Below are 26,832 nucleotides of genomic sequence, written 5' to 3' on the forward strand. Positions count from 1 at the left end.
TTTGGTTCAATACCCCTCACCCCCAGGACCCAGAGAAATGTTGCCAGTGGGCCCAGAAGGAGGCCTGCAGGCTCTGTGGGTTATGTTGTATGAGAGGAGCCCTGAGCTTAAGGAAACTGGAATCTTTGACGGTGGGCAGTAAGATGGCTGGGAGGGAGATGCTCTCTCTATTCTCATGATATGCAAATATGCAAGAGTCTGGTGGAGAACTGCTTTCCAGTACAAACAATAAAAGCTGTGCAATGGACAGTTCAGTGTGAGACTGGTCACCGCATCAGTTGGTTTGGTCCTTTTAAAAAGTAATTTGGTGCTAAGTACCTTAGGATGAGCATGTCATTTGAAACAGTCTAAGTATTGAAATGTTTTTATTTAGAAATCCATCATTCTTGGAGTTTTCAAAAGTGCTATGGTAAATGAATTGATGAAATATTAAATCATTAGAAGTGGTTTCTGTAAAATTTGAGATAAAATGATACAGTAATTAAAATATTTACACTTTATTACTATTACTGTGTAAACAAAGAAAACCTATATGATTTCAAAAAACTGGAAGGAAATACCAAAGGTAAGGTGGAAAAGATAGAAATCGTCTCCTACCAGGACAGTGTTGTCTTAGAGAGCACGGCATACTTGATCGCTGTCACCACACTTTGGTTCCATGTGAGAAAGAAGACAGACTTGTTTTAAAAACCAAATGTTACGTTATAAATCAAGTTTTAGTTTCCTTTTATTTATGTAGAAGGCAGTATTGAACGCCTCCTTATCACTTAGTTATGAGGCAGTGTTCCAAGTATTTTACATTAATTAACTCATTTGATCCTCAGTAGATACCATTATTCTTCCCAGTTAACAAATGAGTAAACTGAGGCACAGAAGTTACACGCTTTGTCAAAATCATTCTGCAGGAAGAATCCTTGTTTTTAACCAACAGGCTAAGGTGCCATACCAAATATGACACATTAAATACTTTAGAGTATTTATTTAATATTTTAATTTTTGTTTGGCATTTTTATCACTTTCTTGGCATTAAGGACAATGCAACAATACATAGCTAATTAGTTGTATTAATGTTACTCTAAATTTATTATAAAATTTTGAACCATGATTTGAGCATTCAAGCTAATTATCATTGCCCCGTACCTTGTGTCAAACATATACTAGCTTTCATTTTATTTGAGAGAACACAATCTCTTGATCCCCGGGAGGTCTACCGACTGGCTTTGTCTTCGTTAAATTCAGCTAGAAAATTGAGTGAAAGCGAGATTCTTTTTTGAAAGCTATTTACTTTATCGAAGGCATTTACTGGTTTCAAATAAGTTAATGACTACATTGCATTTATGAAATTATAATATTGCATTGGAAAGTAATAAACCAGTGCAAATTCTACTATATGTTTACATGAGTGGATTTTGATATAGGACCCATGTGTTGCTCTTTACTTGTTTATTAACAATTTAAAATAATGAAGTGTGGAACTTTGGGGCCTGCAAAATGTTTTCTTAATAAGCCCTTCAAAATTAGTAATGGTGAGATATGTATTTATCATTGAAGGGAAAGGGGCGAAAGTATCTCGGTCCCTGTTGAAAGCCCTGTTAGGGTTTGTGGACCACAGAGCCCAGCGATGGATTTGCCAAGCGACTCTTGCTCATTCCTATCTCATTCTTTCTTTGATTCTGTTTAATTGAAACTTCTTGTAATTATCTAATTTATTTGATATGGCATTTTACCAGTCTTTCTCTCATCTTAAACTCTTCTGCCATCCAGAATACTACCCCGAAACACGGATTTTTAAAAAATCTCTCTGTTTGGTTTCTGGGACTGATTGAATATGATCTACATCAACGTCAGTGAGCAGTCCAGTCTTTCTATGTCCCTAGACTGTCCTGTTTTCTTTCCAGGCCCTCCATTCTTTGCAGAGTCACTTTTCAGAGAAATTGTAATGTAGTGATATTATGTAATAAGAGTAATTTGTAACATTAAAAAAACTATAAAAATAGCCTTTATTTCTAAAAGATTTTATGCTCATTGTAAAAATACTTAATGTTCTAAAGACGGAGTAAAAATCAGTTGTAATCCTGCCGCCCACAAAGAACCACTGGTGAGATCTCCTGATGTTCATTATTTATGTTTCTCCTGAAATGAAAATTTGCACAAAAATATTTTAATAGTAATTCTCACTGTATGTGAAAGTACATTTATTTTATGTTCAGAATTTAATGTTTACAACATAAATTTTATTATATTTTCCTTTCTCCCAGATCCTGGCCTTAGTGCTAACTAGTTGGCTAGGGTCGTATTTATTACTTAATATTTCTGGGTTACTCTTTTCTGAGTGAAACAGAGTGAAAAAAACATGGTGAAACTGAGGAACCACAGACCTTGATGCAATTCAAATTCCTGGCTCTGCCACTGCAGAGAAACATAAACTCTTTTTTTCTAGGCCTAACTTCTTCATAATAAGAATTGCTACCTTGTTGGGAGGATTAAATGAAAGAGTGTATTTACACTTTGTGGTGTGTTCTAGATTTTAGTAAAATTGGTTCTTCCTCTTTTCGCTAAAAGTTTTATTTTTACATACAAGGTGCTTTTCGGGTAAGTAATATCCATGGGTCCATCACAGCAAGCTAAGGAGGTGGATAAAGGTGTTGTTCCCTTTATTCAGATGCAGAGAGCAGGGCTTGGTGAGATGGGTAAGGGCAGGGCAGGGCAGAGCTCATCCCCACACCAGTTCTTGGTTAAACTTCCGCACGTGCTGGTGGCTCCAGGATAGCTGTAGATAGAATGTCATGCGGAGTGCTCAGTAAACCTAATTAAGGAATATTTTGCACGTCAACAACACAGTTTTTATTATCCAAACTACGTTGTGCTCAGATCATTGGGAACTTGTCACGTGGTTATGTTGCTCCTTTATGTTTGGAAAAAAGACTTCGCACAAACTAAAAATTCATTAAAAATTCCCTGTGTTTGTTTATTGAAATACGTTTAAGGGTTGTTTGGAGGATTAACTTGAGGCGGTGTTGAGGACTAAAGAAGTGGGGTCTTCAGTAACTAGCCCGTCAGAAGCCCTCAATATGTACTAGCAATGACCATGTTTTATTTTGTTACACGTTTTATAATTTGTAAGTTTTTAATAAGTGATTTGTGCTTATCACTAGCAAGAAATATTAATTTAGTTTTTGTTTATTTCTTGTTTAAATAAGTTTGCTTAAAAATTAATTTAGTTCCTAGCTTAATAAATCAGTTGTTAATTTTGAAATCATTTTTAAGCCAAGGAGAAATTGATTTTTTGAATGAAAATAGTTATATATGGTTTTGTAAAAGGACAATTTTTAAATATACCACTAAGATAAGTATTGTTTACTTACCCATGTATTACTTATTTCACCCCAAAGTAAAACATTTCAAAATGTCACCTCAGTAAGCATTAGAATGTGACTGTTAGAGAGGCAAGACTGGTCAGATTACAAAGTCGTACATTTCAACAACCTGTAAGTCAGAGTATTTTTTCTGGAACGTTCAAAAGAAAACAAATGAGTGTTATTCTGATAAGCAGCTACACCTGAAACCAGACTGATTAGACTGGTTAAATCATGTCACCTATTGGGTGGCACGTGGCCACTGGTGTGTGGTCGGGGAACTGTGGATGGTGCAGGGTGCTGCGTGCAAAACAAGCGGCCTCCATATGGCTGAAGTGGTGACAGATACGTGAGTGGTTATCTGTTTGGGACACAAGGAGGCAGGACAAGAGGGAGGCAGATGATGCCGGGTGGGATGCTAGAGTTTGTTATGGACTTGAGTGATTCTTAGCATTATTGTGTAAGGCTTCCTGTGTGTATCACAGATCACGGGAAAAATGGAAGAAGAAAGTGAAGAGAGAGATTGCAGTGTATGACTGGATGTTAGACTACGTATCTTCCAGTAAGATTTCTCCATGCCCCCAAATCCTAATAATATACTAATAGTTTTGGAACTTAATTTTGAGATTTCACTGCATGTAACAGGTGCAAAGATACGCACTTTTTGTTGTTCTCTGTAGTTAGATAGCTTTCATAGATCAGCACCATCTGTTCTTCTTTTAAAGACTCTTCTCTTGCCTTGGGTTGTGTGGAGTCATGTTGTGTAGGTTTCAAGACAGGAAATGTTTCATTTCTGTGAGAATGGAAATTTCATGGACTGTGTTAAATACGGCGTTTGGCATTCCGTTTGATCAGTATTTGCTTGAGATGAGAATGTTAGGAATCCGGTCGAGGGGATGAAGGTCACATATAATATTCAGCATCATGGGTACAGAATAATTCTTCGTGTAATCCAGAATTATTTGGTGTTGAGCTCTGAGTTCTATGGAGCGCAGTTTATGTTATAATGAACTGCACTGCATTTAAAAGTATAGCAGCTATTAATTTCCCTCTGCAATCCAAGAAGATATTTTTATTTTAAAAGGTCTTATTTATTATCTAGTGTTTTCTGTCCTTAAAAGTATTTGACTTAGGGTTTTTTCATAAATGTTTTTCCTCTACTGGAATATAATAATCATTGAGTAAAATTACATAGCACAGTTCCTGATGTGGTGTCTTTAGAAGGTTGCTATATATTTATCATTTTCAGTTGCGAAGGCCTCCTCCCCCAGATGTTTTCAATTGTTTTCCTCATGTGATGGGAAATTACTTTTCCCTGGCGATTTGACCAATTAATCAAGTAGTGGCAACATGAACACAAGAGCCTTCTGGAATCTTGCCTGTGACACTTAGGGGACTTGGACACAGATTCCCTGGGAATTATTTTCCACCAAGAGTGATCCCCCCAAAAGTGGTTTAATTAATGCTGTCAACATCCGAATAAATGTTTTCTCTGAGATACTGTAGCTCATTAATAGTTAACATGTCTCTCAAGTTTGGGAAATCTTGGAGATACTCTAAAAAGTATGAAAAGACCATTTATTTGAGTATTTTTGTAGCAGTATAGTTGAACCAATTAAATTATTTTACTGTGAAGTTTAATAATAAAACACTTGAGGAAAAATATTGTAAATCTGTTTAATAGGGTACCATTAGAAAGAACTTTTATTTCCTTTGGTGCTTCCTAAACAATAAAAATCAAAGGTAGATATGCAAGAAATTTAAGTAGGCAGGTATAACTTGAGTATTTTATAAAATGTTTTAAAATGATAAATTATTTCTTAAAATTGCTGGCTTTTCTTTCAAGTAATAACTCTTCAGAATTTCTAGTTCCTTGGAACTCCAAGTTGGAACTGAGAAAGGCCGGTGGTTGGTCTCTGGGTGGAGCTTTATCCTGAGCCTGTGAAGCAGGCAGCCTGCTTCTGTCGTCTTTGTTTTGTAAACAAGCCAGTTACAAAGTTTGTCATCTGGTTTTCTTTGGTGAGTGATGCAGGCGGGATTCAATGTTTAAGTGTTCTACTTAAAAATCCTCTACTTTGCGATGGCGTCCACTTAAGTTTAAGGATAGCTTTTTTTTTTTAACCTGAGAATGTTGAGAAGATAGTTATTACTTAAGCGGGAAAAAATACAACTGGATAATTCTTGATATTAGAAAGATAATTAGGAGTTTAGCCGAACTTAGTTTCCTTAAACACACAGTTCATGTGAGTGCTTGGGTTTCAGAAGGTATCCTCCATGGGTCCTGAGGGCTTTTTCAATTGAGGGTCAGCCTTTGTATTATTAGTATTATGGAAGAGAGTAAGATTACTAATTTTTACCGGAAGCAGGGAACAAATACGTTCACATAATGCTGTTATCTCCACTTGTCTAATATGAATTTCTAACCTGGTCTAAAACTCGTCCTTCTTACCCAAGCTTATCAACAAGCATTTTCTCTCATTCTTTTCTCTGCATTGACTACTCTGACTTCTCCATCGTTTTAAAAAATTTGCTTACTAATGTAATAGCATAGGTAAAGGGTTAACAAAATCTTTTCCCTTTTATGCTGCGAATTTAAACTGATTATTTTTTGGCTCCCTTTTTCTGGAAACCTGATAAAGAATTGCATAGCTATCATTGGATGGAAAAAGTGACCTCTGATTGGTAGACTGCATCTAGACTCTAAAAACTGTTTAAGTGTCTGACAGCAGCTATGCCTCTGGTGTTGTTAGAAGAGATGCTGGCTTCCCTGCGGCAGGTAAGCCCCGGTCGTGCTTGCGGCCGGCTGAGTCCAGTCTCTCTCCCTGCCCCTGAGCTGTCCATGGGGGCCCACAAGAAGAGCTCCTGGGCAGCTGTGCCACCCACTCCTTCCAGGGACAAAAGCAGCATGCTGCCTTGCTGGCAAGTTGGGTTTCCTGCTATATCCTTTGGAGTAAATCTGATCCCCGGTGACCTATTGGGGTCTTGAGAGTAGATATTTAGTTGGACCTAAAGAGCCCCTCTCCCCCCTGGTGGGTGTTTCAAATATGTAGTCAGAATGAAATAAGTAACACTTGAAGACTTCCAATGACAAACTAGCAGTCTCTCTGTTGTACCCCTGCTGCTTCCCCCAGTCCGTCTCCCTAGAGGCAGCAACTTTCATTTACTGCGGATCTTGGTTCTGGTCTTTACTGTGTCTCAATAAAATATTTATGTTCCTCTTTCCTGGTTACCAGTTATTGACATCTGTTGACTTGCCGTTAGGGAAGATGAGAGTTTTTCCTCTTATGCCACTTGCGCTTTCCATGTTCCCGTCCTCTTAGTATTCTTACATCAGAAGTCTAAGTTAAATCAACAGCCAGTGTCACATCGTGTGGCAGTATAAGGATTGCTCACTGCATAGCCAAGCAGGTACTTTGAATAATTTCTTCTCCTACACATTTTCTTCTGTTGTTCCTGAACCTAATTGCTTTGACTCTTTGGAATTTGTTTTGTTTTCTCTGTATGTGTCCTTAATTTTTTCCCCCACATTCTCTATCAGGTAGGTCAGTCAAAATATTTCCCAAATGTTCCAAAATATCAGCCCAATTTTTAATTTCTTTTTTCTCATGGAGATTGACTTCCTAGACCTCTCCATCCTGCTGCTCTAAACCACTTCTCTGGGCTGTCCCATATTCTGGAACTTTCCTTGAGTTCTAGCCATTGTTTTATTGGATTTCCTGGATTTTGCTGGAGCACATCCAAAAATAGCTTTATGTGAAGGGGTCCATGGGAAGTGAAGACTTTGCATGTCTGGAAATTTTTTTCAACTTTCATGCTTGATTTTTTTGTTTGGTTGAGCATAGAGTTCTATGCTGAAAAATAATTTTCTTCTTGATGTAGAAGGTATGACTTTTTTATCTGGTAGAAATGTTTTTTTTAATGAGTTTTTACTTATTTATTTTAAGATTTTATTTTTTTCCTTTTTCTCCCCAAGGTCCCCTAGTTGTGGGTCCTTCTAGTTGTGGCATGTGGGATGCCACCTCAGCATGGCCTGATGAGTGGTGCCATGTCCGCGCCCAGGATCCGAACCCTGGGCCGCCAAAGTGGAGTGCGTGAACTTAACCACTCGGCCATGGGGCTGACCCCTCTGGTAGAATTTTAATGTTATTGTTAGGAACACATTGTCATAGAGAACTTGTTAATGATATTCCTAGTTTTACTTTAGCAGTAATTATACAAATGCTATCATTTGGCAGTACTTAGATTACACTTCTGTTGTTGGAAGATAATTCTCTGTGGTTCTCTTGCATTTTTGTACATCTTGAGAATGGAGGACTTTTTTCTGGACTATCCTTTCAAGAATGTACATATGAACAACCTTGGAAGACAGGCATAGTGTCTCCCTTGATAGCAAGAAGCAGGCATGCTTACTGTCTGTATAAAAGGTTCGGGTTCCCTGAGCTCAGCTTTCTTCTTTGCGTGCAGTGTCCTCTGGCCACCCTTGCATCACCTTATGAGGATGTTAGCTTGAGGAACCAGTGCATAAAAAGATGATGCTCTGGCTAATGCTATTGCTGTAATAAACTGTCCTTTGTCCTTGACTCAGGAGCCTCATTTCTTCTGCCAGTGTCCAGGAAGCTATGGCAGACTAACTTGAGCTTTCGGGTAGGGTAAAATCATAGAGCCTTCACAGTTCCTGACATCACTTTCCTCAACCAATAACCCATTGTGTTTCCTCCTCTTGTCATTTACTTGGTTGAATACAGCCTCTAGTTGTTTATTTTTTGTTTTCTCATTCCAAAGGCATTTTACAATGAAAGTGTTTTCTATACAGCAAAGCACAACAAATAGCAAGTTTGATGCAAGTTTATAAAATGTAGATGATATATTTTGTATTTAATTGAGTAGGTAATATGTTTTACATTAAATCGTATTACAAGGCACAAGATACGAATAGATGAATATATACTCTTAAAAGTTGTGTAATTTAGCCTAAAGCATTTATTGAAGTCTGTTTTATAGGTCATGTATTACTTATTTCTCTTTTCAATAACAGCTAACATTTATTGAACAATTACTGTGTATCAGGCATCATGCTATGCTTGTGACATGGGTTATCTTATTCCTCTCAGTGGTCCTAAGAGGATGTTTTCTTGTTCCTTGTTTTAAAAGAAGTCATGTATAACTTGCCTAAGGATATAAAATTGGGAAATGGTGGAGTTCGTATTCATACCCAGATCTGTTTAACTCTCGAACCCAAGCTCTTAACCATGACACTATGCTATAAAATGGAGAGAAGGGAAAGAGTAAAAAGTATATTGACTAGCCTGGAAAGTTTTTAACACTGTGTAGTTTAAATGAATCCTATAGGCTTTCACTATTGATTTGACATATATAGTAACTAAGCTTCATTTGCTATGGTTATAATGGAATTCAGTGTATAACTCTTGCTAAAAGTAACTGTTCTGTCACAGCTTTAAAAAAGTACAGAACAACAAAATAAAGCAATAGAGGAGCTGATATTCACACATCCAGAAGTTGGGAAATTCTAAGCTGTGGTTCCCACAGCAATTGCAGCTGAGCCTCAGGGCAGTGAATGTTACAATGTAAACTGAACACCATATGCAGCTGCATGAAATAATATTCTACATGCGCTTGGGGGCCTGATAATAGCCACTGTGGGAACAATGAATGTGGAAATTATCAGTTACTGTTTTATCACTGTAGTTTGGGGCATTTCATTTATGTGGCTGTTTCATAGTGCAACTTAGGTGTTTCAACTGGTTATATATCGTGGTGGCATTTCAGTGGTGCTTAAATTATTAATGAATCCTGAAACAAAATGTCCTTGACTTATAAGATTTTTTTAATGTTTTCCATCTGATTTAGAAAGGATCACTTTGCTCTCTTCCCTATTCCCCACTCGCAATGGGAAAGCATAATTTTGGGAGTTCTTGTTTACATTCTTAGGCAGATTCAAGATGCTAGTTAACCTTTGAAATGTAGTATGTGCTGGTGCTTAAAAGAGATAGATGCCTAAGAAGTGCATATTAGAGCCTCTCAAACACAGGAGCATCAGTCTTCTGGTAGCTTGGCTTCATGCAGCACACCACCATTGAGGGCGCACGGAGCCTGCCTACAACTCACAGAAAACCTCAGTGCGATCAGCTTCTTATTTTGGTAGATTCTCAGAGGAAATGTCATTTGGGCATTACCAACTGCTCTGTCTTGCCTTAATATTGCTTCAATAATTTAAAATATTGTTTGACCCTGTGTCTTGAACCTCTAACCTTTGCTTATCATTTTGTTGATTGATGTCTCCATTGACGGCATATAAATTTCTACTATGAGTCTCTCAAATACATGATTAAAAATATAGAATTTTTCTTTAATAGTGGACTCTCATATAGGTGGTTTAATAAGTTTACATATAAAATCACTGTTATCAAATTTATGTAGTAGAAAGGATAAAACTAAGTATACATAAATACATAAGTTTCCAAGAAATAGATTAAATAAATTTTATTTATTTGTATTTGGAAACTTATTACCCCAGAGATTCCTAAGGATGATTTTGTTTACGCTTGTAAAATATTTACAGAGTACCTACTAGGCGACACCGTGGATCCAAGGCGAAGCACACGTGAGCCTCCAGCCACTGTGTTTGGAGATTCTGAGTCTTTTCTGAATATTCTAATTTGGTAAATAAGACCATTGATATCAGACAGGCATGTTGATCATTATTCAAATGATCCTGAAAAGCCAACTTAACTGTTAGTGATCTCCTTGGTGCAAAGATAATGGCCAAGATTATAAAGCAAGGCGTATTCCTGGGTGGCATTTGATTTGTTTTTATGAACCATCACATTTGTTGCACGTGCACCTTTTGGAGTACCAGCATACGTCCTCAACTTTTACAACATGGGGGCACATCATTTTACAAAATATTGCTTTGTAAAAAGAAGAATAAAAGGTGGGAGTTGACTGGGTTGATGTTCATGCCTTTCCCTGTGCTTGGTCCTTCATATTGGAAGTCAACAGAAGTGGTTCTTTATGGCTGAGACTAAATGCCTTTACAGCTGCCTCGACATAATCTGTTAACTGGCTTAGGGTAACTGTGTGTGCAATTTCATGGGATGAAGGATTTAAACCTAGGGGTGTATGTACTGCATGCTCATTTTGACAAGGGAACTGACAAACACAACTTTGAAGATCTTGGTAGTCGTTAAGCTTTATAACGGTCTCAACTTTTGGATTAGTAAAAATCTTAAACATGCATCCCCAGAGTCATATACATTTATTTATTAAAATAGCATTGCAGTAATATGTAATTAATTCTTAAAACATACAGCAAAAAGTGAAAAAAAATAAGAAAGTTACCATAAGTAGAAGCTGCAGTGTTTTCTGTCTGTACTGCGTGGTTTCTTGTTCACTTCCTGGGATATGCTAACTCAAAAGACTATTGCTTTAAAATGTAGCTTTTCATATACATATACCCATCTATGGTTAAAGGTCATCCTCCCTACAGGAAAGACCTAGTTAACATGATCGTAATGCCTCTTAGACCCCAGTTTTACCCAGTTTCCTTCACTTTGTAGAAAGAAACCTAACACAGAGTGTCCTCCTGTTTGTGTTGTGCTGTGTCTAGGATGAGGACGGGACAGAAGAAGACAATAGCCGTGTTGAACCCGTCGGACATGCTGACACTGGTTTGGAGAACATACCCAACTTTTCTCTGGAGTAAGTTACTGATGGTTTTAACTAAATTTGTAATATACATGTAGCATCACTGATAACAGCAAGTATTCCAAAAGCATATGGCATGTGGAATGTGTGTGCTTAGTTAAAAATATGCCTTGCGTTGGCTTGTTTTCCAATGAGCATTTTTCATCTGTTGAGTTAATTATCTGACGTAAAAAGTGTAGCATGGGGATTCACGTGTACCTGTCCCAAGTTTCATACCTTGGCAAATACTATTTTATATTATAATTTAATAGTATTTGATTGAAAATGTTTGTCATGTTAACAGCACTGTAACTGTTTTCGCCTTGCTTTGTATGTCAGTATTTTGGTTTGTTCTTCAACCTTGCTAAATTACAAAACAAATTGTAGATATCCTTTACTTGGAAAACCAGTTGGGTCATTAAGCATTAGTTGTTTTAGTATATATTTTTTGGAAGAAATAGAATCTTTCAAGATATTTGATGAAAACTTAGAAGTCGTAGTTTAGGAACCTTGAACAAGATTTTAAGTATGAGAGGACAAAGAAAAACTTTCCTAGATTATCACAACTTTACAATTATCTTAAGTATTGACATGTCTACATGGAAGGTCTTCTCAGAACTTCTTCCATTGATGGGCAGTCATTCTGACCTTTTTCTTCGACTTTGGGTAAAAGTTGGAAGGTCTAGGTATTAACATTCAAACTCTTAACTCTGTCTTCTCTTGGTCTTCTGAGGGAAGGCTCGAAGGACTTTCTCAGTGAGGTTAAATCGGCGCTAGAATCGGATTATGTTTGCAGATACAGTGCCCAGCACTCTCTAAGTATTTACATCTAAGAAATACTTGCCATGTCATAATTCCTTTTAGAAAGACTGTGGAAACAAAGAAATTTATTAAGGTTACCATATTATTCTTAATTGACAATCCTATCATTAAATACATGTTCAAATGATATTAATGGTATCTAAAATAGGATGTTACAAAATTCTATGAAAATATAAAAAAAAATTAAAATCCATTTAAATAGTATTAGTTTAGTAAATATTTTGTCAGTATGGCAAAATTTTTATTTTGTCTTAGTTGCTGTATGTAGTTATGTACCGTAGATTTCTGCACATATTTTCAGTTTTGTTTTTATTTGATATCCTTACCTTTGATTTTCTTTAGCGTTTGTATTGTATAACCAGGACATTCATAGTATCAGGTTTATATTTAAGAAATACAATTGAAGAATTGGCATTTTCCATTATTTAAAAACTACACTGTGATCTTTATCAAATCCATTGGTAATCATTTATAGTTGTCCAGGTTGCTTAAACTAGATATTTAATTGAAATACTATTTCCAAATGTTGATTGTTAGATGAGTGCTGCTTAGATTTCTATGCGATACACACATACACGGAAACATCTACGAAGAAAGTAAACTCTCCTTTAAGTGGTTTAAAAAATTTACATTCTCCAAATTACTAGTTTTCATTAATAAATAAAAATGTAAAATAATTGCTATTATTATATTAATAGTAAAGTACTTTAGTTATGTGATAGAAGTAACTTCATGTTACTTAATAAATAGCTTCATGACTTTGAAGTTCAATTACAATTTTATGAAGATTTTTAGCAGATAACTATTGGTTTTGAGAAAGGAGTTTCATAACCTGCACTTACGGTATTCTCACAGCAGTGTAGGAAATGGTGACGCTGAATTGTTGTGGAGCCGTGGGAAGTAGGGATAGCTGGATCGCATCTGGACTCGCCCCTACAGGGGCAAACTTTGACCTTCTTGGGTTATTGGAAAGGTCAATGATGTGACATATGTGGGAGCACTTGGTAAATTATAAAGTGCTCTGCAGCTGCAACACCTTTATTCAGTCAATCGTCATAGTCCTTGAAACAGATATTGGGATGGAAAATTTTGAGTGGACGTCTGGAGATTTGACTGGCAAAACGTGTACCTGTGTCACACAGAAGAGTGTGGTCCGAAAGGACTGGTTCTGGGTCATTTTTGATGTAGTTATTTCTGATGATTGCTCTCCCTCCATGCCGTCAGACTAGCGTTCAGGTATGTGGTGTTCAGTGTTGCTTCCATCGCCATGCTTCTGTTCCAGAATGTGTATGTATATGCGTGTGTGCTGGTGGGATTTTCGTTTTGTTCCCTTCCTTGTTTCTTGTGTGTCTGTGTTGTTGTGGTTTTTGGTTTTGTTTGGTTTTGGTTTTGGTTTGTTTACAGTCCATGTTCATGCTCCCTCATTCATCATTGTCTCACAGTGATATGGTAAAGCTCGTACAAGTCTCCAACGATGGAGGGCCTCTGGGAATCCATGTAGTGCCTTTCAGTGCTCGAGGCGGCAGGTAATGTATCTTGGAGGTTTTTAATTGACTCGTAATGTGGAGTGTTTTCTGTTCATTTATGCTCAGATATAGAGTGGTGTGGATTTAGCATATGCTCAATAGAAACATTTTCATTTGGGGGCAACTGCTGCTTCATTCATCTGTATCCATCATAATCACAGACAGCACTTAGGCTGATGAAGAAGTCAAGCATTTAAATTATCCTAATAATTTTATTGTTCATCACATCCATGCAAACATTGTACTTTGCGGTAAATTGGTGATAGACTTTATAGTCTTTATAGTCACAACTCCAGCTGAATTTGCGGGAGAGCTTAAAGCAATTTTCTTGAAAACTTTATCCAATAAAAATTATCTTCATAACTTAGGAAATGATACATTTTAAATTCACTTTTATGTTTTAGTTTAATTTTATAAGATTTTTATCATTATATTTGCAATTTAAAAAAATTAGACAAGCTATAGATTTATTTCCCACCATGTGGCTTGTGCCTCCTTGCCTTCAATCTCTGCACACTCAAACGTCAAAATTTTCTACTGTTTGTTAATATGACTTCATTACTTTGTAGAACATATATTCTTAAATACTTTAAATGTTATATGAATTTCTTTTATTCTGCTGCTTTTCTTCTGTGAAAGAAGTATTGTTTGTTTGTTTTGATGTATTCAAATACTATGAATTGATTTTGCAACTAATGGTTGGGGGGGGCCTCTGTCATCTACATCACTTGAAACACATCCCACATCCTTCCCCAGAAGCTTTACCTGCACTTGGTTAACCTGTTGAAGTTTAATTGCATTCTCTCATTTACCCATCTAATGATTACCCAGTGAAAAAGATTTATGAACTATTTGGCTCCTTATTTGAACTTCTTCTTTTGTTATTATTATCATGTTACTTTTTTAGTTTAACATCGTTTACTCTGGGGGAAGCTGCAAAGTAGCCTTAGACCGGGGACTGAGAACTTAGAACATGGCGTACCTGTTGCCGAGGAGCTGTAAGCATCTAGCATGCTGTAAAAGACAGATGGAATAGCAGTTATGGTGTATGACTAAATTATCGGTGTCCTTTTTTAAGTGATTATTTGAACAGTTGTACTGCCTTCCTGCTATATGTCCCTAACTGTGGCGAGTCCAGATTTCATCTGCTTGGTGAAGCACATGCTTTATGGGATGTCTTGAAGCTGAGTCTTTGACTTACCCGGAACTCTGCTGGAGTTGGGGGCTCCATTGTTGGTGTGATGTAACAGGATGTGAACGCCCCTGTGAGTGTGGGACGGTCCTTGTTATAGTCACAGAGCTGGCTGCTTTCGCTTTTTTTCTCCTCCTCCTTTTTAAAATTTTTGAACTCTGGGGAAGCATTGAAATTTCTTCAAAGAACTTCCAATTAAACAATCTTAGTTGTTTTCAAAATGGCTCTTGCCTTTATTTCCTTTAAAAAAATATAATTTTAAAGGACCTCAAAAGTTAAACCTTTTTTCCATTTATTTCATGAACAAAAAAAAGATAAGGTAAAATGTGTGGATTATTGCTTCTCAATATTAATGTGCCTTTAACTGCCTGTGGAATATAACTCATCACAAATGAGGTTTAATTGTGTAGGTACCAGCTTTGAGCTAGTATTTCAATTGCAAACAAGTTATTTTCTGTCATTTATTACACATTTTCTACCTCAGTGTGAAAGGATGTTAGGGTAAAATAAGTAGATGAAAAGTCTAAAGCAAAAGGAGAATAAGATAGAAAAATAAGCCTACTAGAGATTAATCAATGAGAGGCCTTTCACACAATCCACCCCAGTTACTGGTTGTCATGGTAATTAGTTTCAATATACAGAACACATTCGAGTAGACTAGTGTCCCTGTGTAGAGCTAGAAGCTGTTTGATAGCTGAGTCATTTTTAATCTCTGTTGATTTGGCAGTTAATGGAGAAATTCTTGTGTAGCTTTCCTGTATAAGGGACAAGCAGATTAATAAAATCAGATTCTTTATAAACCCTTTTTAGGCATCACCAGTTTTCATATTGGGAAACAGAACAGAAATATATATGTTTTTTCCAGCACCTGATTTGCGTCTTTAAGCTTCTTGTTGGACTTGACAGTAATGGTTCTTCAGAGTTAGGTTGACAATGGCAGGGAAAAAGCAGGCAAGCCACCCAGAGTCACAGATGCTGGTGGTCAGGATCCAGAGAGGCCCATCTCCCTTGTTCTCAGAAATGCTTACAAGTGGATTCTCCTCATTCAGTCAGAACCTTCCTGACACTTACCGTGTGGTAATTCCTGTAGTAGGTGCTAGGAAACAAAGATGAACAGGACAGAATCTTTCTCCAGGGATTTGCGATCAAGATGGAGTGATAGCCAAGAAATCTCATAATTATAATTATGTGGTAAATGTTGATATAGTTACATAATAGGTGTTCTGTGAGCTGATAGAGAAGAAATTTCTAAATTAGATAACTGAAGCTGGCTTGTTGCGGAAGATGATTTTAAATATGATGACAGCTTATAAAGGGAGCTTCATCAACTCCATGGTGGCTGCAAGGGTAAATTAAGCAGTGCAGTATAGCAGAAAGGCAGAAATTAAGTGGAACTTGTGAAGAAATTGCACATATACCTAGTGGGAATACCAGAATACATATTCATGGGGAGTCAGTTGAAGTTTCCAAGAATAACTTCCCTTGTATATAATTCCAGTCATGCTTGGGCCTTCTCAGTTTTGGAGATATAACTAATTGAATAACACTTAGTGAATACTTATTTTTATAAAAGTGACACATATATGTCAGTATTGCATTCTGATTCAGATTTCAAAATCACAAAGTCTAAGGAACAATGCAGAATGGGAATTATATATTGTAAAGAGAAGAAACACAATGCACAACTTCTCAAATATCAAGTATAATTCAGGAAAATAGGAAAAATGTGAAGTCAATATTAGAGAAATTTTTAAATCCACTTAAATATAACTGTGGCCTGAGGTATAATCCAGTTTTTGGAACAGGAATCTTGTGGCCTATTTAAAATAGCCATGTTTCTAGGGTAGGCTGGCTGTTGTTCCTGGATTGGGGGCATCAGTGACAATAGGCGTGTTGCTGCTCATCCCCCAACGCCTGCCTCAGATACCTAGAAACAAAGACAATTAAATGCGTAGAAATGGTAGCATTATCTTCCCCCGATGCTGTTTTTCTTTAGTCATCATCTTGTATGTTGTTCAAAAACAAAGTTAACTGATCCCCACCCAGAGCTCTTTATTCACAGTTTCATTACCTTGAAATCAATTTTCACTTCACACATATAATTTCATTTCCTCCTGATTTAAATGTCAAACATAATCTCCTTATTTAAATCACAAATGCTGCTACTTTCAGGAAGGTTATGCCAAATAATTGTCATTTCCTTTGGCAGAAAAACCGTGCTTTATGTCTTTGTATTTCTAGGACCTAACCCATAGACATTGCTCAGTAAAGCTTACTCAGTACAGGAATGAATGAACCCATGACTATCCGTATCAGCTATGGCCCTGCTATATTGGAAATAAAACAATCAGGACATATCCTGGCTTGATAGATAGTGAGTTTTCCTGAGGTCTCTAATCGCCTAGGAATATGATTATGATGTAATTCAATGTTAAGTATTTAAAAAGCAAGATATAAAATTGTATACTGAAATAGGGGCTGGGCTTATGAGATTATAAGGTTTTATATTTGGTTTTAAGGGGTTTAAAGTCTAATTGAGAAACACGTAGATGAAAAGATCCATGCTGTGTGTCCAAAGAACTCCATGCTCGTGCACCGTGGGGATTGGGAGGGAGCAGCACTGTGGACTGGGACGTGGGGCCAACCCTTGGTGGAGCGATGGGACTTGGTCTGCCCTTTGGAGGAGCTAGAGGACTATGCTGGTGATGCTCGGGAAAGATATTTTTTCTAGGAAGAGACTGTATGAAAGGAAGATGCTGCATGTAAGTGTGCATGATTTGGTGAGAAACACTGTGTCACTGATTTGAAACAGAAGGTGTTGGAAGAGAGCACTGAGCGATTGTGAGAGGGTGCCTGGTGAAGGGCCCGCGAGACTCCATAATAACATGGAGACATTGCTGAAGGGTTTCAAGAAATGTGAGTGGATGAATATTAGTCTTCTCCCTGGACTCCACAGTCTGACTTGTAGTAGATGTTCTAAATCTTTTCCCCCATGGAAACAAATATGGCTAAAACATGTTATTCTTCATAAAGTACAGTCTGCTTTTCTACATCTTTTCTATGTGGACATTTCCCATTTATATATGTTCTTCTTTCTTTTAAACCTGTGGCCCTTGGAATTTTCTATCTCAGTATCTATTCTGATTCAAACAGTGATTGTATGTTTATTTTAGTAAGCAAGTTTTCTAAAGATCTAGTATCTCCTAGGAACTCTTCTTTTTTTTTCCCTCCCCAAAGCCCCAGCACATAGTTATACATCCTAGTTGTAAGTCATTCTAGTTCTTCTCTGTGGGATGCTGCCCCAGCATGGCCTGATGAGTGGCGTGTAGATCCGCGCCCAGTGTCCAAACTGGCGAACCCCGGGTGAAGTTGAGTGTGCGAACTTAACTGCTCAGGCCTGGGGCTGGCCCCCTCCTGGGTGCTCTTCCTGGTTCTAGGCATACACTTATCAAGGGTTGGCAGACTCTATGTAAAGGACCAAATATTCAGTATTTTTGGCATTGTGGGCCACCAAGTTTCTAGTGCAAGTGTTCAATTCTGTCATTGTAGCATGAAAGCAACCATTGAGGATATATAACCAAATGAGCATTACTGCCCCAATAAAGCTTTATTTACATAACAGGTGGCTCCTGGGCCCTGATTGCCAGTCCTGCTCTAGAGAACCAAACAAATAAGAATGCCTCCCATCATGGAGTTTGCATTCTAATATTTTTCATATCTAAAATTTCTTCTCCTGTTTCCTGTTCACATTATCAGGGGGGCAAGAGTCCCAAACTTCATTTCCACTTCCTGTTTGATAAGAAAGCGTCTTTATTGCAACTATATATTAGTTCCCACCAACATACTCCCCTAATTCTAAAGAATTCCCCTGGAAGAAGGGAAATAGAAAAAACCTCATTTAACGTCCTCCAGTTAGTAATAAGTACTCACAGAACTCTTCTTCCCAATGTCTGATTGTCAATCATGAGACTTAAGGAAAAATCTAAAGTCTGTAATGGGTGGTGGGGTGGGGACTGTGTGTTTCTAGCTTTCCAGTACTGGCTCCTGCTGGCAAATGCTTCTCACCTTCCTTTTTACGGATGTACAGTCATTTGATTTGTCTGATTAATTCTGATTGTTATCCCAAATGATTTTTTCAACCTTTTATCTTCAATTTAATATTATCAGGTGAAGGGTCAACACCAAGCTTTTTCAATTGCTGTGTTAAAGTTTCTTTTCATGATTTTTTTCCCCTTGACTCTTTTCTTACTTACATTACTGTCCATAAATTCCACCATTAAAAAAAATCATATACCTAAAATTAAAAAAATATTTTATAATGTTTAAGGTTTTTGAGTTGAAATAAAAGTGATTCTATTGGAAAATACATATTCCTGTGATCAGATTAATGTAGAAAATGATTGAAATATGTTTGTTTTCTGCATCGTCGATGCACATATTGAATAATTTTCCTCAAAAACTAAACCTTTTATGAAGTCTTTATTCTGTCAACAGGAGTAGTTAGCAAACATCTTTGGAAAGTCTTGAGAAGTAACGTATTCATCTACTTACTTATTCAGTCAAAATCTGAGCTTGGCTTCTCTTACTAAGATGTATACGGTTATAGTTATTGTTAGTTATAACCCTTAGTTCATCTAACCTAGACTTTATCACTTTTTCCCCATAACACATCAAAACCAAAGGTCCATTTTCCTTCCAGAATCTCTAGTTAGAATGTTGTATGGCCTCTCCGTGTCGTTCAGTCACTGACTTGGCCACGTGCTGAGTCTTCGTGTTCTTGGCAGAGGGCTTGTTGGGAGCAGCTCAGGTTCTGAGGCCAGAGGTACTGGGGACAGAACCCGGCTCTGTGTTTTTGGTAAGTGTGGCCTGGGCCAGTTAGCTTTCCTTAGCCTCAGTCTTCACGTCTGAGGGATGCAACACTCTTATGACTTTGTATGGCTTAAGTAAGAAAATACGTGTCATTATAAAATACATGTAAAATACGTTTAGCGAGGTACTTGGCGGTGGTAGCTAATAAGAATGATTTTTTGTCTTCCACTTGTCTTCCTGTTGTGCCTTATAATTCCCTCCATGTTGCTTGGTGTTCTGGTTGTCTGTGGAGGTGCTGATGAATCTATCTAGTAGTGGCACATGATCACTTGTCTCTTATATCATGAATCTGAGATAAGAATTTACTGTTATATCGTAAATGTAAGAATCTCTGTCCGCCCTTGTTTCGTTAGTTGAGTGCATATGTTAATGAGGAATTACAGCCAATTTGAATTTCGTGGAACTGGCTTGGGGTTAGGAACAGCTAAATTGGAGGGTTGTATATTTCAGTTCACTGTAGACTTTTAAAATTGAATATCACTTTTAAAAGAATAAATATGCTCTTGAACTTTGAGTACTTTTAATTGCTTTTGAAAAAAGACAATTTAACTTTATTTACTGAATCTGTAGCCTTTTGTCTGAAAGTTTTCAATTTTGCATTCTCAGCTTCAGACTTGTTTGTTCTAATAAACGACCATATAAATGCATTTGTTTTGGAGAGAAAAGTTGTATTTTACATTTAGATAAATCTTGCTTCTTTAAATGTATTAGTATGATTCCTGTCATTTCTGCCCTAATCTGGAAGAATTCTCTATTTTTACTTACTTTGTTTTGGTCTACTTCATGTCATCCATTAAAGATAAAAAAAGAATTGAGATTTTATTTTAACTTGGAATTCCTTTAACTCTCTTCTGCTAGTGTCCACAGTGACGGTGGCTGTGGTCCTCAGGGATCAAATGTAGGTAACGCTGGCCCTTCATGGTCATTACTCGGCGAGGTGAGAGGTCTTCTTGATGGGATCCCATTCTGCTCATTCTACTCTGCCTTCACTACGGTTGTGGTGTTTATACTGTGTCAACTTTTATTAAGATGAACTGTGATCATTTCCATACAGCTGGGTGGCAGTTGTGGGAGTTTACATCATCAACCCAAAACTCAGACTTGCTCAGCCAATTTAGATGTCAATAAAACATTTGTTACTTAATTTTCAGTTTTATCATTGGTTGTAATTTATACTTAGAAGTGAAAATGTTAACATGTGTGTCTGAGTTTGTTTTAATTAAGTGTGTAATTAGGCTAATGAACCTTGTAAAAATGTAGTGGTGCAGTCCTTAATATAATCTAAGCAGCTAAATTTCTAATTATGCCTCCAAAATCATGTACAAAGATGCAGCATTTCATGGCTTGCTTTCTGTGACTGTATTCTTCTTCTTTGCCCCCCCCCCCCAGCCTTTTTTGGGCAAGAAACATTGTTCAAAAGCCATGAGGAAAGGCTTAAAAGAAATATATGTGTATTCACACAGTTTTTATTTTAGGAAAATTACTCAGAAGTGAGATTTGTACATAGTGGACATAGTATTTTCCCTCCCAAATTTTGTAAAAGGTCTAGGAAACAGTGGAAGAGGAGTATGTTTGGGGATGTTTCAGATTTACTAGGAAAAAATCCATTTGCTCCAAAGGCATATGTGCTCAGTAGGGTTTGCCTTGGATTCGTACAGAAGGTGAAGGAGGTTCTGTTTCATGTACCCCTAACCCCTACAGATGTATCTTCATGAATTGGCCCTGCCACATTGATAAATGCACCAAATCTTTTCCCCTGTGTCTGTCAGCGCAGCCAGTCTGGGGTGGTTCTGCTTCTGGGCTGTTCCTCCAAGCAGAGCTCACCCCAGCTCCTCTCTTCCCTCTCTCCTCTCTTTTACGTTTTGCAAAGTGGTTTCTTCTTCTAATGGAAAAGGGTGCCCCTAATAAAGGATTCTGGTGCTAACTGCTAAGAAGAACAGCCATTCTCTGTTCCAGCACATTGACACGCCACAATGTTCTGAACTGCATTAGCTTCAATTATTTTCTCAATAAAATTGTTACGGGACCCACCACACCATAGGTAGCCAATTCTTTATTACTTTAGAACAAATTCTAGTTGCTGGTTGAATTTGCAAAATATATAGCTAAAATTTGTTTTTAATCGTGCTATTTGAGATGCCTACAAATTGAAAGTGGAGGTATGGAAATAGATCTGCTTGCACCCGCGCATTTTTCAAGAAGATGAAAGGATCTGTTATTACTTCCCATTGATTTCCCTTCAGAGGGTACTTTTCATCCTCAGCCTGGCTGTTATCTTATCAGTTCAATTTTCTAGTGAAATGTTTTTGATAGTTCATTCCCATTCCTTTTGTAATCATTTTCACCTAGTGAAGCAGATGAGATAATTTTGCAGAATGTACCACTTTACTTTTAAATTAATCCATTCTTTTTGAGAGAATGATTCTAATAGTGTGGTCAAGTACTTAGAAATCAGCAGGCTACTAACTTCTCTGTAATTCAGTCTGTTCCACTGATTCCCTGATCACTTGCCGTGTCACTCAGGGTGAATTTTTTCCTCTTCTGCGCTTCCTTCACGCCGCCACCGCCCCCCCCGCCCCCCCCCCCCAAAGTTCTCCAGTCTCTAGCGCTGAGAAAAAGGGTTCTGAGATTTTTGTGACTATTTTAACAATGGTTGGATTCTAAAAGCATCATTTAATAAACTTCTGTTATATTTAATGTAAATGCAATAGTGTATTTATTTATAATTTGTAACATTTTTACTATACGTTAGGATTACTGATGCTTTTGGCCGTATATAAAGGCTTATTCATAAAGACATGCCATTCAATAAATGAAGCATGTCATGCTTTTTCACTTTAGATTATTATTCTAGAGTGATTCCTAGGAAAAAATAAAAGGTAGATTTAAAAAAGAAAAATGATTATATAGATGAATATAAATCCATAGAGCTATTCATCTGAAAAGTATCAATGCCACTTATAGAATTAAATTATAGATTTCCAAGTTATATTATTTTAAACTGTCATAAATACTGAAAGAGTCTGTCAGGAATAAATTTATAAATTTAAACAAATTATCAATACTAGTTAGCTGCTAAGTAATTTCCATTAAACATAAACTATATATATATATATATATATATATATATATTACTCTAAAGATATTCTGTGGGCTATTTTAGAATACACACAATATTACAGAATACATGGAAACACAATTATTAGTTAGATTGCACAAATGTTGTAACCATATTGAGAAATTGCTCATGATTTCACTGATTAAAAATTAATTAATTAACTGGGGTGACTCTTGGTAGGACAGAGTTTTGCTGCAGGGACTTGGATGCACACACTTCAATGAAGCATTCTTGGTCTGTGGAGGTGGCTTTTCCCCGCAGGTGTGGCGCCACGTGTGTGGTTAGCTATGACAGCCTGGGAGTGGCTGAGTCACTGTTTCCTTCAAGCTGCTCCTTTACATGGCAGCTGTGATGGTGAAGTGGCCGAAGGTCTTCTCCTATTTCCTGTATCATCAATAACTGTGATTTAATTTGATTTCTCAAATTACTTTGTCCCATTCAACAGAGTCATAGATATATCTTAATAATTTGATTCCTCTGATAGAACACTTTGTTCAATTGCACACAGAAGCAAACTTAAACCGTTGGGAAGCGTAGCGAGATAGATTGTGGGCATGATGACCTGGGAACAATAACTTAATTGTTGGTGTGGCATATTATGGAATCGCTTCCTTCCGAATACGGACTCAGACAGTAAAGTTGCTCATGCAGCTCGGTCACTGTCCTTTATTCTTACCTTTGAGCCGAGGGAATTTTTATGTTTATTTAGTTCCAATATATGGTAGTGAATAACTAAAAATTACCCATGTAATATTATTTTCCTCAGTCACAAAGGTTTTTAGACTCTTACTCTAGTAGATGCTAATCCTCAAATGGTAAAATTGCAAAAGGCAATTTAAATATTATCTCCCCTTATTATTCTTGCAAGTTGACAGACTTGACCCTAGTAAAACACAATGCCTCTTTACTATATTTAATAATAAAAATTAGAATGAAGTTAAACAACGACTCAAAAACATTCATGAAAGAAACAGGATTAAACTGCAAAGTAGCAAGCGAGAAAGGCCCTTTGCTTCAATTCAATTCATTTCAATTCAATCATATACTTGGTATAAATGAGACCATCATGAAAGAAAGGATCTGCATCTAAATTTCGTTTTGCTTGTCTTCTATTTTGCAAAAAGCCTTGTTAGAAATATGAGACTTGTTTACCTCAGCTAAACTCAGTCATCCATTCATTCAGTCGTCATTGATCAAGACCTTACTACTAGCAAAGTTCTTGGGCGCGTATTGCGAATCCCATTGTCTCTCTCTTCCAGGAGCATCCAATGTGATAGTAGAGATAAGGTGTGTGTATGAGTAACAATACCAGGGAGTGAGATAAATGGCCATGGAACAGGTAACAATTATTGTAAAAGTTTAGAAGAGAAAGCTTTCTATTTGGATATCTTTCTCCTAGAAAGGGTATGTAGGGTACTGCAAATTGTATTCTATTGGAAAATACATTTGTATAGGCTACTGGAAATTATGGTATCTTCAACTTTAATTTATGCAGGATTCTAAATTCTAGTATCTATTTGGGCATTTTTTGTCTCCAAATATTAGGATTATGAAAGAAAATGCCAGCTTTGGACAAGCCAAAAATGAGTTCTTAAAAATTTTCCCATGATCATGCTATAGATTTTGTGCTAACTATCTAGTGAACCATGGCATCAGAACTAGGTAGAGATTCCTCTTCCTTACGCTGCGACCATATAAAGTGTTTGCTCTCTGTCCCCGGGGATGTAGAATGCCCTTCCTGTCAGTCAAGAAGTTAGTTTTCTAGGCCAAGTACACTAGTCATTTTTACTTTTTTCCCCTCTGTATTGGTCTCTAAAAGTTTGTTCAGGCTTTCCTTTAAACCTGAGGTTTGAGTACACATGGAAGAGATGAATGGTGACCGGCTTTGTTCGAGCCTGTCACTGGCATTCTCCTATTTTTCTTCAAATGGAAGTAATGGCAACTAATTACTTACTTTTGGGAGACCTCATGAATTTTGAAATTCAGAATGTCAGGCACTATGAAATGCACATGCCAAGAATGGAGACTCTTGTCCTTGTGCACTCTCTCCTGTTTTCCTCCTCACACGCACAATGCGCTAAGGTTAACCTTTCTCCGTCACCTTTGCTTTCATGGAAAGATAGGCGTTGCCGTCAGCAGCATACCAGCTGGCTTAACACAGAAAACAGCCAGAGCTGTTCACGAATACCTGCTCTTCCCTGCTCCGCACTGCGATATCCACTGAACCGTCAGGCGAGCTCTGCTTGAAGCAGTTTTAAGCATAGAGAGAAGTATACGGTTTGTTTCAGAAGCACAATACTGACAAGCCAGAGAAGAGTTCTTGTATTTATTGGAAGGATCCATTTCTACACGTCGTTTATACTGTTGTGGTTTTTGTGTTGGTGTTATTCTAAATATATTAATAATGATTTAATGCACTCCTTTATTAGGAAGTCTTTGTAAATATTATAATGCCAGCATTAAAGCAGTAGGGCATTGTGCATGGTGGAAATATTACATGTGTAATGATTTGCATTCTTAATGTTCCAGAACCCTGGGGTTATTAGTAAAACGATTGGAGAAAGGTGGTAAAGCTGAACAAGAAAACCTTTTTCACGAGAATGATTGCATTGTCAGGATTAATGATGGTGACCTTCGAAATAGAAGATTTGAACAGTAAGTGTGTGCTGGTTGCACGGCCATTCTTTCGTGTTTCAGGCTGATAGAGTGCAGTCGATCGAAATGCTTCAAACAACGTGTCTGTAATCTCTGTCTTTACACCGAAGAGGAGTATTTTCTGCCATTATCTAGCTTTTAAAAATTTAATCAAACTCCAGGTAATTACTACCATTAGACTGGATTTCAGAAAGCCCTCTGACTGATGGAGCACTTCTTAAAATATTATGGGCCCAATTTAGGCTTCGCAATTTTACTCTTTTCTCACGTTTTGGAAAATTCACCAGGTTGCTAGTCTTTATTATACTTTAACTCACATTTCTGACTTTGTTGCACATAATGTCTGAATACAAATAAGCAAATAAAAAATCCTTTGAACCACAATGTTGTGGTCCCCTCAGATTTTCTTTATCCTGATTCAAGTCCTTATTCAATTAGAAAGATAAAAGGTGTCCAGTTACTATAAAACAAGACAAGAGCGAGCAGAAATCATAAGGACTTGGGGTAAGACCCTGGCTCAAGAGTCGGCACGAGGTGGGTAGCCTCTCAGGCTGGTCGTGGAATGGCACTGGGGCTGATGATTCTCACTTCACATTTGGAGTCATTGAGGACACCTTGGGGTTCTTGAGATTTTTGCATACACAGACTGAATTAATTTTGCTGATAAATAATGGATAGTTGCTTTCTATAGTTTTCTAAGTATATTTATAAGTATATTTATTTCTTCAAAAACTCAAATGATCACCTGTAAGGAAATATTCTATGATTTTTAAAAGTTCTATTAGATAATCTTGTAGAGAGACGGTTGTATTTAATTTCTATTAATATTGAAATTGTAATGCTTCTGTTGTGCTTAAAACTATTTAGGGACTTACAGTTGAGGGCACAATGTTTTATCTGTAGTTGTGGATAATTTTGTCATTTTGATTTAGAGAATGAGAAATTTATATTTGGAGAGACAGCTATGCTTACATCAGAGCTTGCAAACTTGATTGATGAATGGGTTACTAGAATTTTGTTTCTTAGTTTCAACAAAGTCTGTCAGTTCTAGTTGCTTAATTAGTATACTTAATTAAGCTCATAATATCTTCTAGTCTGCCAGTCTTAATTTGCTAATTTTCCACTCTTTCTCAAACCCAGAGCACAGCATATGTTTCGCCAAGCCATGCGTACACCCATCATTTGGTTCCATGTGGTCCCTGCAGCAAAGAAAGAGCAGTATGAACAACTCTCCCAAAGTGAGAACACTTACTCTTGCAGCCGCTTCAGCCCCGACAGCCAGTACGCCGACAACAGGAGTGTGAACAGCGCAGGGCTGCAGGCGCTGCAGAGAGCACCGCGCCCGGCCCGCCCGGCCCACCCGGCCGATCAGGCAGACCCCCACCCCCGCCTGCTACCTCACAGCACGCACCCTCCCGGGAAACCGCCCTCAGCTCCGGCCCCAGCACCACAGACTGTATTTAGTACCAGCGTCAGCAGTGGGTACAACACCAAAAAAATAGGCAAGAGGCTTACTATCCAGCTTAAGAAAGGTACGACCCAGCTTGTGTTTGTTGTATGGAAATCATTTTAAAAGTCAACCAGCTAACC

General features: G+C 37.3%; 1 protein-coding gene across 50 annotated transcripts in view; it reads left to right on the forward strand.

Moving 5' to 3' along the window:
• Positions 1-26,832, forward strand: part of PARD3 (par-3 family cell polarity regulator) — a 614,383-nt gene that overhangs the window by 337,160 nt on the left and 250,391 nt on the right. For 47 of the 50 annotated variants that reach the window (XM_070601674.1, XM_070601679.1, XM_070601668.1 and 44 more), the window contains 4 exons: positions 10,984-11,075; positions 13,325-13,408; positions 25,117-25,242; positions 26,383-26,774. In XM_070601674.1, the coding sequence (XP_070457775.1) occupies positions 10,984-11,075; positions 13,325-13,408; positions 25,117-25,242; positions 26,383-26,774 (694 nt within the window). The remainder of the gene's footprint in view (positions 1-10,983; positions 11,076-13,324; positions 13,409-25,116; positions 25,243-26,382; positions 26,775-26,832) is intronic. The other 3 variants (XM_070601666.1, XM_008527225.2, XM_070601647.1) reach the window with 1 other exon arrangement.

The sequence above is a fragment of the Equus przewalskii genome, chromosome 30 (assembly GCF_037783145.1).
Source record: "Equus przewalskii isolate Varuska chromosome 30, EquPr2, whole genome shotgun sequence".
NCBI lineage: Eukaryota > Metazoa > Chordata > Mammalia > Perissodactyla > Equidae > Equus > Equus przewalskii.